Source organism: Lathyrus oleraceus, chromosome 3 (genome assembly GCF_024323335.1).
Source record: "Lathyrus oleraceus cultivar Zhongwan6 chromosome 3, CAAS_Psat_ZW6_1.0, whole genome shotgun sequence".
Taxonomy (NCBI): domain Eukaryota; kingdom Viridiplantae; phylum Streptophyta; class Magnoliopsida; order Fabales; family Fabaceae; genus Lathyrus; species Lathyrus oleraceus.
In genome coordinates this window covers 160,531,500-160,547,314 of record NC_066581.1, presented here as the reverse complement: position 1 = coordinate 160,547,314, position 15,815 = coordinate 160,531,500, and the positions used below count along the sequence as shown (strand labels likewise).

At 39.8% G+C, this 15,815-nt stretch overlaps 1 protein-coding gene across 1 annotated transcript; it reads right to left on the bottom strand.

The window, feature by feature from the left end:
• Positions 1-1,773: 1,773 nt before the first annotated feature.
• Positions 1,774-2,433, bottom strand: LOC127130206 (uncharacterized). The gene has a single exon (XM_051059261.1). It carries the CDS (start codon positions 2,431-2,433, stop codon positions 1,774-1,776), a length of 660 nt encoding a protein of 219 aa, XP_050915218.1.
• Between the last annotated feature and the right edge of the window lie 13,382 nt (positions 2,434-15,815).

The window sequence follows — 15,815 nt, the reverse complement described above, 5'->3', positions numbered from 1 at the left end:
CGTTACCTCTTGTGGCGATCACGAACGTTGAACGATGACAACGCCTTTACTCAGTCCACACGAACGGATTCCTTCAATCTTAGTGCTAGGTGCTATGAATGAAGGCTTTGATTGAGAGAGAGAGAGAGAGAGAGACGGAATGCAAGAGTGACAATGCTTCTACCCAAGGGTTCTATTTATAGAACCACTTGCGTGGGCTTCAAGCTAAAAAGCCCACTTAAGTGTATTTTGGCCCATATCTTATAATATGCCCAAAATCACTTAAGCGTGTGGTACCTTACCATATTTCGTATTCCACTTAAGTGCACCGTACCTTACGGTGTTCCTTATTTACTCTATTTCTCATCAATCCGTCCTTTGTGTGTGACCCTGTAGGTTTTCGCGACGTTGGCAATGATATTAAATCACGCATTTAACATAATAAACAGTGAGAAGTATCTACCAACACATCACAGCTACCCAAGACACGAAAATGCCATGTGATCTGACAAATCCTTCTGTGATAATAATTATGTGTATAATTACCCTTTTCCCCTTATGTCTATATTGAACACAAGGCATAGACTGTGTCATCCTTGTCCAGTTCAATATTGGGCCCATAAACATTTATCATGTTACGCAGGATGGGCAAATTCCATCTAGGTCACTCATGTCCCTTAGCATTCTTTGTGGAGTACCCATCAACTGTCTTTATGGTTATCCAGTTACGGACAACCTTGGATCAGCAATAAAGCACTCGACTCTACATCTAGGGTCCATAGTGGTTTCAAGTCGAAGAATGGTATACACCATTATCACCATGAGAATAACTTATGACACTTTGCATAACTTTCTATATAGTATTCTCATAGCGGGTCAATCCGGTATAAATATTACTCTTAATATTCATACCTATGTTTAAGACTTGATAACTCTTTATCCATGATCCATGAGATGTGATCATCAGTCTATAGACATGATAGTCTTCATGCTTTAATGTTATCCCATTTCACAATAAATCTTGACTACGAATACTTTAAGAATAGTGTCCTTATGTTTAATGTGATCTCATGATTAAGTCATACTTGATACATTAAACGGACTAGCTATTCTAGGGACTTTATTAAACAACAATAATAAAGAAAAATCTTTTTATTATTAATAAATAATTCGATACAAGTACCAAAAGTATTGGCCTCTAGGGCTTACACCAACAAAGGAATCTCAACTTCGATTGGTAGGACAACCTCCATCCCATAAACCAGAGAGTACGGGGTTGCCCCAGTGGATGTGCGGACTGAAGTTCTGTAACCATGCAAAGCGAAGGGTAACATCTCATGCCAATCCTTATATGTCTTGACCATCTTCTGAACGATCCTCTTGATATTTTTGTTAATTGCTTCCACGGCGCCATTCATCTTGGGCCGGTATGGTGAAGAGTTGTGGTGCTCGATCTTAAATTCTTCCATAACTCCCTCATCATAGTGTTGTTAAGGTTACTGGCGTTATCAGTGATGATCTTGCTAGATATCCCATAGCGGCAAATTATCTCTTTCTTGATAAACCGGGTAACTACTTGTCGAGTGACATTAGCATATGAAGCAGCCTCGACCCATTTCGTGAAGTAATCAATAGCAACTAGGATGAATCGATGTCCATTGGAATCTTTGGGTTCAATAATCCCAATCATATCGATGTCCCATATAGAAAAGGGCCATGGAGAAGTTAGAACATTCAACGGAGTTGGTGGTACAAAGATCTTATCACCATATATCTGGCACTTATGGCATCTTTTCACAAAGTGTAGCAATCAACCTCCATTGTCGTCCAATAATAACCAGCCCGGAGAATCTTCTTGGCCATAGCAGAACCCTTCGCATGTACACCCTCGCAACCTTCGTGTATGGATCTTATGATTGTACTAGCTTCGTGTCTATCCATGCATCTGAGCAATACAAAATCATAATTCCTTTTATATAGCACATCACCGTTTAGGAAGAACTTAGAAGAGAGTCTTCTCAGAGCTTTCTTATCGGTGATGGATATACCCTCAGGATACTGTTGTTTCTCCAGAAATGTCTTTATGTCATAGGACCAAGGCTTATCGTCAGGATCAGCCTCAATTTCTAGACAATGTGCTGGTTCATCTAAGTGGTCAATTTGGATGGATGGTGCTTCATTCTTCCATTTGACTTTGAACATAGAAGCCAGCGTAGCTAGAGCGTCTGCTAACTGATTTTCTTCCCTAGAAATATGATGAAAGGAGATCTCATCAAAGTAAGGGATCAATTTTCCGATATGCTCTTTGTAGGGTATCAACTTGCTATCTCGAGTCTCCCAGTCGCCTTTCACTTTACTGATTACCAGAGCTGAATCACTGAATACCTCGAGGATTTTGATTCTCAAATCAATTTCCGCCTCTAAACCGTAGATATATGTTTCATATTCTTCCATATTGTTGGTGCAGTTAAAACATATCCTAGCGGTGAAGGGGATGTGGAAACTAGTTGGAGAAGTGATAACAACACCTATACCATGACCTCGGGCATTAGAAGCACCGTCGAACACGAGCGTCCATCATGATCCTGGTTCAGGGCCTTCCTCAGGGCTTACCTCGAAGCCTGACATAGTAAAATCTCTGATAAACATGATGTCTTCATCTTGAAAGTCAAACTTTAATGATTGGTAACCTTCAACAGGCATGTGAGCTAGATAGTCAGACAAAATACTCCCTTTAATTGCTTTCTGGGTCATGTACTGTATATCATACTCAGTTAGCAGCATTTTCCACCGGGCAATTCTACCAGTAACAACAGACTTTTCAAATATATACTTTATCGGATCCATCTTGGATATCAATAAAGTAGTGTGGCAAATCATATATTGTCTCAGGCATCAAGCAACCCAAGTCAAGGCACAACAAGTATTCTCTAAAAGTGAGTATCGGGTCTCACATTCAGTGAATTTCTTGCTGAGATAGTAGATAACATGTTCTTTCTTTCCCGTGTCGTTGTGTTTACCCAAAACGCAACCCATAGATTCATCTAACACTGTCAGATACATAATGAGCGGTCTACCAGGAACCGGTGGTACCAAGATTGGTGGTTCTTACAAGTAATTTTTTATTTTATCGAATGCCCCTTGGCAATCGTCGTTCCACACAATCGATTGATTCTTTCTCAACAACTTGAAAATCGGTTCGCAGGTAGCTGTCAGGTGAGATACAAATCTGGAGATGTAATTAAGTCGCCGAAGGAAGCCTCAGACTTCTTTTTCTGTTCGAGGAGCTGACATTTCTTGGATGGCTCAAACTTTGTCGGGATCAACCTCAATACCCTTCTGACTGACTATGAAACCCAAAAGTTTACCTGATCGGACTCCAAAAGTACATTTGGTTGGATTCAGACGCAGTTTAAACTTTCGGAGTCTGACAAACAACTTTCTCAAATTAACCAGGTGCTCTTCCTTAGTTCTGGATTTGGCAATCATGTCTTCCACATAAACCTCGATCTCTTCATGAATCATGTCATGAAAGAGTGTTACCATGGCGCGTTGATATGTTGCCCCTGCATTCTTCAAGCCGAACGTCATGACTTTGTAGCAGTAAGTTCCCCAAGGTGTGATAAAGGTTGTCTTCTCCATATCATCTGGTGACATCTTTATCTGATTGTACCCGGAGAACCCATCCATGAAAGAAAAGATGGAGAATTGAGTTGTGTTGTCAACCAAAACATCAATATGAGGCAAAGGGAAGTCATCCTTTGGGCTGGCTCTATTGAGATCTCGATAGTCTACACATATTCTGACTTTACCATCTTTCTTAGGAACTGGAACGTTATTAGCAACCCACTGCGGATATTCGGAAATGGCTAAGAAGCCAACATCTAGCTGCTTTTTAACCTCTTCCTTAATCTTGAGTGCCATATCGGGTCTGATTCTTTTGAGCTTCTGCTTAACTGGAGGACATTCAGGCTTGAGCGGTAGATGATGGTCAACAATGCTGGTGTCTAACCCTGGCATATCTTGATATGACCAAGCGAAGACATCGACATATTCACGCAACAGTTCTACCAACTCAGAGTGTACATGCTTGGCGAGAGATGCCCCAATTTTCACCTTTTTTTATCAATTTCAGAACCCAAGTTAATGACATCCACTGGTTCTTTATACAACCTAATCTCTTTCTCTTCGTGCTCAAGGAGTCGTGATAGTTCAACTGATAATTCGCAATCTTCCTCACTGTCATCTCCAGCTTGGTTGATTGGAAGTCCAGATTCACAGTTGATCTTAGCCATGTTGTAATCAGTGATTTTATTTGCTCTGCATATGATGAGCTTATTTTAGTATGCTTTTTTTTATATAAAAAGTGGAAAAAATAAAAAGAAATATTTTTCCATTTCGTTGTTTTTAGTGAAAACGAAAAATAACTGAAAGAAAAGGAACACTAGTTTTGCATGCAAAAAGTACTTTTATTTATTCACATAATACTTTTAAACATGGGGGGCCTTACAAGCTATCCTCTTGTCTCGGGAAGAGATGAGGGACGGAGAAAACAAAATGCACTACGTTTTTTCTGAGTACACCATAGGTATCACGGTGGCCGTCCAATTGGGAAGCTTGAGTCCTGGAGGACATCTGCGAACAAGGCTGGGTGCCCCTGGCTTATTACCACTGGACTCTCCGATGACTGCTACGGTATGCTCATTTTGATAGCCGGCTCTACGGAACTTGACCGGGTTGAATTGCTTTTTCTTCGGACTCACCTTGCATGTTGCTGGGTGATAACCGATACCAAACCTGTCGCGCTTTTCTGCCACATTGACGACCTTTCCCCAACCGGGAAGCGGGCCTTTCTCCAATGTCTGCCTAGCACTCTTCGCTGAGGATGGTAGTGGATGATTGATTGTTGTTGGCGGATACGGAACTGACATCTTCAAACTCTAGACAGTGGAGCGGAACCTCGACGATCCCCTCATATGTTTCAACATATCTGAAGAAGGAGAGTTCACTGAGCAACAAATCTTCTTCCCCACACACAATTACCAGCTTGTCATCTATCGAGTACTTCAACTTCTGATGCAAAGTAGAAGTGACTTCCCCAACGGCATGAATCCATGGTCGGCCCAATAAACAACTGTAGGTTGGGTTGATGTCCATGACTTGAAAAGTGATATCGAACTGGTGTGGTCCAACACAAATAGGAAAATCGACCTCCCCAATTACCTGCCTTCGGGAACCGTCGAAAGCTCTAACAATCAATGCACTGGTTCTTATCTCGGGCCCCTTAAACTGTAACTGACTTAATGTAGATTTTAGCAGTACATTAAGCGAGGACCCAATATCAACAAGGACTCAGGATAAGAGAGAGTCAGTACATGTGACCGAAATATGTAGTGCTTTGTTGTGGGCCTTTCCCTCAGGAGGTAACTCTACTTCATTAAATCCCAGATACCTACTGGCGGTGATGTTGGCAACCACGTCGTCAAATTGATCGACCGTGATATCTTGCATCATGTGCGCGGTATTTAGAACTTTCAGCAATGCTTTGCGATGAGCCTCTGAACTCAACAACAAAGAAAAAATTGATATTTTGGAGAGCGTCTGATTCAACTGTTCAACAATCTTGAAGTCACTTTTGTAAGACCCTAATTTTGACCATAAGATCCCTCATGGTATTATAACATTGCTCATTGCATTTTGCCTCAAGGATCATAGCATCTTGGATCCTTAACCCTAGGGTGGGACTTGTGTGTGTTGGTTTGAGACCACCAAGCATGCTTGAATTGTATATTATTGCTTTTCTCATTTTGTTTACTAACCAAAAGCACAAAAATATGTCACTAACTTTTCTTGTTTTGTAGCTTGAGCAATCATGAGATCCAAGGCTCCTAGGAGGCCCCAATGCTCAAAGATTGGCCAGGTGAAGATGAAAGCAAGCATTACAATGGTTCCCAAAGATATCATCCATCAAATATTCCTCCCAAGTATCTCAATTTGTCAATATGATCAAAGCAAACCAAAGGGCTTGAGCCTTGTTTCCCAAGGAAATCCTAATTCATTTGTGCATCAACTGTGTATTGCTCATGAAGCAACCTCAACCCATGATCAAATACAATCAAGGGAGTTCTTTAATTTATCATTTCATTCATATTTAAGCTTATTTGAGTGTCCTTAATCATTAATTCATCAAGATTTGAGGTTTGGACTTGAGAAGTTGATCAGTCAATTCATCTGACTATTTTGAAATCCACTGAGACCTAACTTTTGATGTGTTTGTCAAATTGATCACGACTTTATGAGTCGAAATTGGGGTACAAACTGCAAGTACACAGTTCTATCGCGTAGTTTTAACAGATATCGATCCCACAGGGACTTATGAATCGATATACCGTTATCTACGGTTACTTCGTAAAGCTAAGGTGAACAATGGTTGATTGTTTGGGGGCGAAGCTAAAAACTAAACTAAGATCTAGATTAAATATTAATAAAGCGGATATCGGTATGTAGTTCGTCGTAATTAGGGAATCAATCCTTTGTCGGTTTCTTGGTTTTAAAATAAATCGTTTCAGTTAACTTTATTGATTAAAGGTTTTATCTCAAACTCTCGCTCTGTTGAATAAACCATGATTTTATGTTAATGTAGCTGTCACTTATAATTAAGTCAAAAACCACTTTTTGAAAGCAATAAAGTTGCAGAAACTCTTTTTAAGAAAACACTGACCGTTTTAAACACCCTTATCTCAAACTCTCGCTCTGTTGACTTAGGTTATACAATTAAATCCAAATGCTTAACTCTCGTCCTCACATTCAATCTTTAAAAATACTTTTTGGAAAAGGTCAGAATTTAATTAACTCTAAAACTTGCTCTCGCCCTGATCTAGAATTAATGCCTAACTTACACTGTCCAGTTAAAACCTCAAACTCTCGCTCTATTGATTTTAACTTCTTTATGTGTTTTACTTTTCTAAAAAATCTTGTTATTAAACCTGTAAATTGAGACCGTAAAAAGATTGATTTTAATTTCAAGTTTCATTAGACCGACTTAGTCTTGATCCCTTATTCCGCTTACTTTACATACCGATATCTAGGCGAATTAGCTAGACATGCTAAACGAACAAGAATACATATCATGCATAAACAGACTCATCACAGGCAGATAATATAAATAAATAATAAAACAAAGCATTAAATAATGATTAAAGAACCTGAATGCGTTAAACAATAGTCTTGAACACTCCACCACAAGCCGGTAGGATTTGTTCTTGGATTCTTCAATTAAACAATAAATTAAACCAAGGAAATAAAACTAGAATCTAACGTAAGGTTGGATCCGATAAAAAGTTACACAATAGTTTCCGGTGTAGAAACTATTATGCGAAAAATATCTAAATGCTAAAAAGGGAAAGGTAAATTGCAAGGGAAAAAGAATGTAGAACTTGCAAAAGAAATAAATAAATAAACAATGTTAAGTTGCTGGAAAAGAAAATTGCAGAAGCGTAAAAAGAAAGAAAATTGGAAAAGCTTCGGCAGTGTGAGCGTGGAAAAAAACCGAGGAACCCTTTTAGGTTTTTGAAGTTGCTATTTATATTGGTGTTGGTAACTGCTTTTCGTTTCCCAAGGGTCTTCAACGTGGCTAAATGCATGGCGTGGATATAGGACACAAACTCCTCAACGTCTCTTCAAGTCTTCTGAGGGCGTTACTTGCGCCAAAAAGATAGTGGAATGGTGTGACGCTCGTCACACCATGTGTGACGTCCGTCACAAGGCTGTTTTGTGTGACGCTCGTCACGCCCCCTGTGACGTCCGTCACAGGCACAGCATTGGTTTCTTGTGCGCTTTGGGCCGGGCTTTGGCCTTTGGTTCTTTTTCTCTCCTTTTTGCACCTCCTTTTCTTCCATTTTTACTTGTGCTTCAAAATAGGCTACCTGAGACAAATAGGAAGAAAATACCACGTAATATCTTATAAAATGCAGTAAACCGAAATAAATAGTCATAGAATTTAATGGAATTAAGTCCTAAAATATGATATAATTTCGTGTTATCAAACTCCCCCATACTTAGATCTTTGCTTGTCCTCAAGCAAAATTCAGTATAGAACTTGTTTTAGAAATTTAGCCAGATGAAATTTCAAAACACACATCAATTCGTAATAGGTTGCAAGTGGATTTTGTTTGGAAGCAACTTAAGTTAAATCTTGATATCAACAACTACCGTCACAACCTAGATGACCCTGCCTTGTGCAAATCAGTTCAAGTACCCTATGATAGCTATCCTGGTTCCCTTATTCTTATTTCACCCGTTTTCATTCTAGCGAAATCACATTAAGCCCTTTATCTTTTCGCGCACATAGTGGAGTAACCGGTTAGTGATTATGATCCGCTTTTAGCTAGAAGTTCTGGTACATAAGTCGGATAACTTCGTTATTCAGTCCATTGCAAATTGCGGGGGATCGAACCGTAGTCCGCCCTACCAAGTTCAGTACCAGATACCTACTGAACCAACTCATAATGGATCTTTCATATTGTGTTTTTGCACGATCTGCAACCTTTAGATTAAATGATCTGGTAAGGATCACCTAATTTAATCAGTGCATTTCCTGATATATTCGTATATTTTATGTTACTTTGGGGATCATTCACTTATATTCATCGGCTCTCCACGTAGTTTGCTATTAAGATGGTGCTGACTTCTCGTATAAACTACTCGGGGTTACTATAAAACTAAAAGCTTCAAGGAATTGGTATAATAGGTACTTATCCTGATCTAACGCGTTGAGGTTCGTTTAGAGTGTTTGGCGGTAGTAGTCTTTGTCTTGATTCGACTCAAGATCGATAAGATGAGCAACCTTTATACTTATTGGGTGTTGAATTTTTGTTGTTGTGGCTCATGAAACTTTGAGGGAATAGATAATGGAAATTTTGTTCACACTCGGGACTTAACTTAAGATAATAGATTTTTTTTTTTTTTTTTTTATAATTAAAAACAAATAATAATTGAAATAGAAATGAAAGGAAAGGTACATACTTGAAGAAATGGAAATAGAAAGAACATGGTTTCCCCCCCATACTTAAACTAAACATTGTCCCCAATGTTTTAGTGAAATGAAATACAATATGGAAAGGAAAGAGAAACTACAACTAAGGTTATCTTCCGCCTCTGGTTCTTGGACCTGGTGATCTCGGACGTAAGTCTAAGTTGTCGAACCTGCTGAACAACTCAGTAAACCGCTGGTCGGTTATGGCATTCCTAGCATCTTGTTGCTGTTGCATTTGACGCATCATCTGCAGCATCTCGACATTCTGTGCTTGCATACCATCGATAGCATCCATAATGTCGTTGTTGGTTGCAGGCCTTCTTCGTCGACGACGTTGGGAGGATGGGCCAGTTGCATTACTAGAAGGGTTGAGCGGGACTGACTGTTGTGTAGGCGGATGATCACCTTGTTCCATTGCTTCAAACTCATCTGTTTGCGGGTTTGTTTGTGAAGGCTCGGTAGCTTCGGGAGCGTTTAGATCATAGAGGTGGCGGTCGGGGTTTGTGACATCAGTTAGGGCGATATTTGGTAGAACAACGCTTGGGACTGCCTGGTTGTTCACCATAAGATAATATCCTCCGCCTACTCTGTTCTTAATCAAGCGGCTGGATCGACAGTAGCTGATATCCATAGATAGGGGAGGTAGGGATTCTAAAGTTTGGAGTTTATCCCCTAGGTTTAGGCCAAGTGCTATGGTGGTGATTAATCCACCAATTATAAAAGGTTGCCGACCTCTAGCACATAAGGTGCGGATATGATGAAATAGAAAGGAGGCGGCGTTTACCTGAGTATCTGGTTCGAAGACGCACTGGAGGAAGAATAGCTCCTTTGAGTTGACCTTGCTGTTGTTTGGTCTTCCAAAAACTGTGTTTTGCAAGATGCGGATAAAGTACCGGATAGTGGGGTTATGTATATGGGAGAGAAGGAGCTCTTCCCAATTGTAGGTATCTATACCGGAAATTTTCTTAAAAAGGCCGAAAACGCCAATTGTGTTCCAGTTTGAGTTTGGAGGGATTCTGGGGTGTAGCAGACCTTCTATGGGAAATTGTAGCATGGTACTCAATTGGTTTTGGGTTAAGGAGTACTCGGTGTTAAACATACGGAAGGTTGCGGTACCGGTTAAAAATTCGTCTTCACCGGCGGGAGTGGTGTAGTCGTACGAACTTAAGAATTCTAAGGTTAGGGATGGGTAGGTGGGTTGATTATGAGTGCAAAGGAAGGTTAAGTTGGCTTGACGGAGCATCCATTCGATACCTTGGAGTAATCCTAATTGTTGTAAACAAGTCAAATCGGGGTACCTGGTGGAAACGACGCCTCGCTGTTGGAAACGCTCGAATTGCTCCCTTTGATAATTTTCATCTTCGGATCGGAAGATGATATTTCCAAAATTCTGATTTCCCGCCATTGTGATGAATGAATCTTGAAGGGGTGATTTGGAAAGAAAAAGAAATGTATTTGATAGGAGAGAATGGTTTGTGGTGAATGAAGGGAGGTTTGGTGGGTATTTATAGGAGAAGAATTTGGAAGGTGGAAAGAAAAAAGTGGTTGAAAAGTAATTAAGTGTGGTTGAATGAAAATTAATGGGGAAAGTAAAAAGTTAAAAGGTGTAACGTTCGTCTCCAACGGCTCCTTAACGTTCACTAGTCTGAGGAGTGTTACGCTCGTCACAGGAGTGTGACGTCCATAACAGGCAATAGGCGTGCCGTCCGTTATGGAGTTGTGTGACGCTCGTCACACATTCCATTTTGGCAAGGCTTCAGTAGCGTTTCACAGAATCACTTTGGTACAGGATTTTATTTATTTTGTTTTGTTTTGCTTATGATTGGTTTATTCTGCAATTTAATTTATCGTGCACGCTTAATCTGCTTTGTATAATAATAAGTCATAGGTAGCAACAGTAGAGCATAATAGCTATTGCATAATAAAATTAAATAAACAGCTTCAATAAAATAATCATAATGTAATACAGGAAAGGAAAACAATGAAATGAAAGAGAAATAAATGTGAACATGAATTCAAATAACATTAATGAATAATCTAACTTAAAACTAAATAGCTTAGAAAAATAACTAAATTCTATCCCTCTGTACGATCTCTGGCCGGAGGAGCAAAAGAGTTAACACGATGTAGCAACTCGTGAAACTGATCTGTCATACTGCTCATGTATCCTAGAACTTCGTGTCTCATGTTAGTAAATTCTCCTCTGAGGGCGTCTTGTTCTGACATCAAAGCTTCAATGGCGGTGTTATAATCAGTTCCGGGCATATGATGCCGGAGGTCGGATATGGCTGATTCTTCGGTCTGAACAGGCTGAGGAGGAGGGTCAATATCATAAGAGTCGGATGGTGTCTGAGGGTCAGATTCAGCATGAGGGATCTGGTCATCATAAGTCTCATAGTCATCACAAATCTCATAGTCCTGGATGGATTCAGTGGATCTAGCAGGAGTGGGAGTTTTGTTCAGATTATAGAGCCAGTTCCTTTGGTTATGAACACTAGTCCTAGGATCGGGCATTGTGAATAGGCAAAGGACTTGGTTATTAATTATAAGCTCAAACTCATCAGTCCCAAGGTTTGCTATAAACATAGTGTTGAAGAGGAAAGGTATACTCATAGTAGTAATGCCACTAAAAGGGCTTAGGTCAAGCATAGACTGACGTAATCCAATAGAATTACCTATCATAGTTATCAAACCGCCTATTCTAATGGGTGCTCTCTCATCCTGGATAAGGTGGTCCAAATTAGCTAACATAAAAGTGGCACCGTTTACTGGACGGTTCTGGGAAGCACAAAATATGATGAAGAGTTCATCACGTGAAACTGAAGTACTATTTGGCTTCTTCCCAAATAAAGTGTGGGTCAGGATCTTATGGAAATAGCGAAAGGCCGGGTTGTGTATGTTTCCAGAGAGAAACTCATGTTCTTCGGGCTCATCATTTCCAGTCAGCTTACCCCAAAAGTGTTCAAGTTCTCTATGTTCAAAAAGTTCTTCCTGGCTTACTGTGAATGTGTCAAAGGAGGTAGGAAAACCCAAAAGATTGGTAAAGTCTCTAATATTAAATTGGTACTCCATATTGAACATTCTGAACTGGATAAAACCTCTGCTAATTCCTTTTCCATGGCTGGGTAGATAGATTAATGAGCTAAGGAATTCTAGTGTGAATCTCCGGTAGGTGGTGAAATGTCTCAGGATAGGGGATGTCTCCCATCCTATCTGGTTCAGCAAATACAGGACACTTTGTCTAAGTCCAAGGGCAGTCATAGCCCAATCATCAGCATATAAACTAGGTAGCATCTCTCTAGTGGCTAGTTCTTCAAACTTTTGTTTCTGAGCCATTCCTCTGAATTTGATACTCATACGGTCAAAATGTCCCATCTGGTTAGTGTTAGCTAGAAAAGAAAACATGAGTTTTAGTCAGGATTTGGCCAAATGCCGAAAGAGGAAAAAATTATTATTATATATATTTTTTTCTTTTGAATTAAAATAAATCAGGAATTAATACTAAACAGAAATTAAAAGAATAATTTAGGAAAGAAAAAAAATAGGAAAATGATAATAATAGAATAAGAAAATAATTGTGGGTTGTCTCCCACTAAGCGCTTTGTTTAAATGTCGCAAGCTCGACAAAGAAACTGTTAAGTATAATCTATAGGTCCTGGGGGCATTTCGTCTAGGTGTAGGATTTGCGAATCTCCATTGGTTTCCGCATAATGATAGTGTTTTAGACGTTGCCCGTTTACGGTAAACGGTTCTGTGGATTTGCCTTTAATTTCTATTGCTCCACTGGGGAAGATGTTAGTGATATGAAAAGGTCCTGACCATCTGGATCGTAGTTTTACCGGGAATAACTTTAGTCTAGAGTTAAATAAAAGGACTGTGTCGCCTTGCTTGAAGATTTTCCTTGTTATACGCTTGTCATGCCATTGTTTTGTTCTTTCTTTATAGATTCTGGCATTTTCATAGGCGTCTCTTCTGAGTTCTTCTAATTCGTTTATGTCAAGGATTCTCTTTTCACCGGCGACTTTATAGTTTAGATTTAGATTTCTAATAGCCCAATAGGCTTTATGTTCTAACTCTACCGGGAGGTGACAGGATTTTCCATAAATGAGCTTAAATGGGGTCGTCCCTATGGGGGTTTTATAAGCAGTTCGGTATGCCCACAAAGCTTCTGGTAATTTTAATGACCAATCCTTCCTTGAAGTGGCGACCGTTTTTTCTAGTATTTGCTTGATTTCTCTGTTAGATACTTCCACTTGTCCACTGGTCTGAGGGTGGTAAGGTATCGCTATCCTATGTCTCACTCCATACTTAAGTAGTAGTTTTTCGAGTACCTTGGATATAAAGTGCGATCCACCATCACTGACTACTATTCTTGGGATACCAAATCTCGGAAATATTATATTCTTAAAGAGTCTAGTTACTACTCGGGTGTCGTTTGTTGGGGAGGCTACAACTTCGATCCATTTTGATACGTAGTCAACTGCCACGAGTATGTACTTGTTACCGAAAGAGGATGGAAAAGGTCCCATGAAGTCTATTCCCCACACGTCGAAGATCTCTACTTCCAAAATACCTTTTTGTGGCATCTCGTCACGTCTAGATATGTTTCCCGTGCGTTGACATCTGTCACATTCCTTAATAGCCGCATGTACGTCCTTCCATATAGTTGGCCAATAAAAGCCGGCTTGTAGGATTTTAGAGCAGGTCTTGGATGTACTTGTGTGTCCACCATAAGGAGCGGAGTGGCAGTGTTGGATTATATTTTCTACCTCTTCTTCGGGTATACATCGACGGTAAATACCATCGGGGCCTCTTTTGAAAAGTAAGGGATCATCCCAGTAATAGTGTTTTATGTCGTGGAAGAATCGTTTCTTCTGCTGGTAAGATAAAGTAGGTGGAACTATTCCGGCAGCTAAATAATTGACGAGATCAGCGTACCATGGTGTGGCAGATATAGCTAAGGTGGTTTCTACTTGCATGTCGGAGTTGTTCTCTTCCAAAGTAGCTATAAGTTTGTCATACGAGAAATCATCATTAATTGATGTTCTTTCCGGTTCAAGGTTCTCAAGTCTAGAGAGGTGGTCTGCTACTACGTTTTCAGTTCCTTTCTTGTCCTTGATTTCTAAGTCGAATTCTTGTAGCAACAAGATCCATCTTAGGAGTCTAGGTTTAGCATCCTTTTTTGTTAAAAGGTACTTGATAGCAGCGTGATCAGTGTAAACTATTATTTTAGCTCCGACCAAGTAAGAACGAAATTTATCTAGCGCAAATACCACTGCTAGGAGTTCTTTCTCGGTAGTGGCGTAATTCATTTGCGCTTCATCCAGGGTTCTGCTTGCGTAATATATAACGTGAAGCTTTTTATCCTTTCGTTGTCCTAAAACAACACCTACAGCATAATCGCTGGCATCGCACATTATTTCGAATGGTTCGTTCCAGTCTGGTGTCTGCATTATGGGTGTGGAGATCAATGCTTGCTTAAGTGTTTGAAATGCTTTTAAACAGTTATCGTCGAATATGAATTCGGCATCTTTCATCAACAGTCCGGTTAAATGTTTAGTTATCTTAGAGAAGTCTTTGATGAATCGTCGGTAAAAACCGGCGTGTCCTAAAAAGCTTCGTACTTCTCTCACGGTTCTTGGGGGTTGAAGATTTTCAATTACCTCTATTTTGGCTTTGTCTACTTCAATTCCTCTGTTCGAGATGATGTGTCCTAAAACAATTCCTTCTTGTACCATAAAGTGGCACTTTTCCCAATTAAGTACTAAGTTTACTTTTACACATCGCTCAAGAACTCTTTCCAGGTTTTCAAGGCATTCTTCGAAACTTTGTCCGTATACGGAAAAGTCATCCATAAATACTTCCATGATGTTTTCGAGAAAGTCGGCGAAAATTGCCATCATGCATCTTTGAAAGGTTGCAGGGGCATTACACAGACCAAACGGCATTCGTCTATAAGCGAAGGTACCAAAAGGGCACGTGAACGTTGTCTTTTCTTGGTCATCAGGGTGAATTGGTATTTGAAAGAAGCCTGAATAACCGTCTAGATAACAGAAATGTGAATGTTTTGCTAATCGTTCTAACATTTGGTCAATGAATGGTAAAGGGAAATGATCTTTTCGGGTTGCTTTGTTTAGTTTCCTATAATCAATGCACATTCTCCATCCTGATTCGATTCGTTTAGTTATAGTTTCCCCTTTTTCGTTTTCAATAACGGTTATGCCTCCTTTCTTTGGTACAACGTGTACAGGACTAACCCATTTGCTATCAGATATAGGATATATAATACCTGCTTCCAATAACTTGGTTATTTCCTTCTTTACTACCTCACTCAGGATCGGATTTAGTCTTCTCTGGTGTTCCCTAGAGGTTTTACAGTCTTCTTCTAACATGATGCGGTGCATACAAATAGAAGGACTTATTCCTTTAAGATCGGTGATGTGGTACCCTAGTGCGGTTGGATACTTCCTTAAGATATGTAAGAGTTTTTCTGTTTCGAGTCTCCCGAGGTCTGCATTAACTATCACAGGTCGTTCAAGTTCTAAGTCTAGGAATTCATATCTCAGATTTTTGGGAAGTGTTTTCAGGTCAGGGGTTGGTTTGTTAAGACATTGCGTAGGATCCGGTGTTATTGCTAAACATTGGTTAGATCTGTCTTCTACAAGGCAGTCAGATGATTTGTCTTCTCCTAACTCTGCTTCTTTTATGCATTCATCGATGATATCCATGAAGTAACATGTATCTTCTATTGCAGGTGCTTTCAAGAATTGGGAAAGAATGAATTCAATTTTCTCTTCACCTA

Bases quoted from the DNA above. Each gene is read 5' to 3' on its own strand.
- LOC127130206 (XM_051059261.1), bottom strand. From the start codon at position 2,433: ATGGAAGAATATGAAACATATATCTACGGTTTAGAGGCGGAAATTGAT.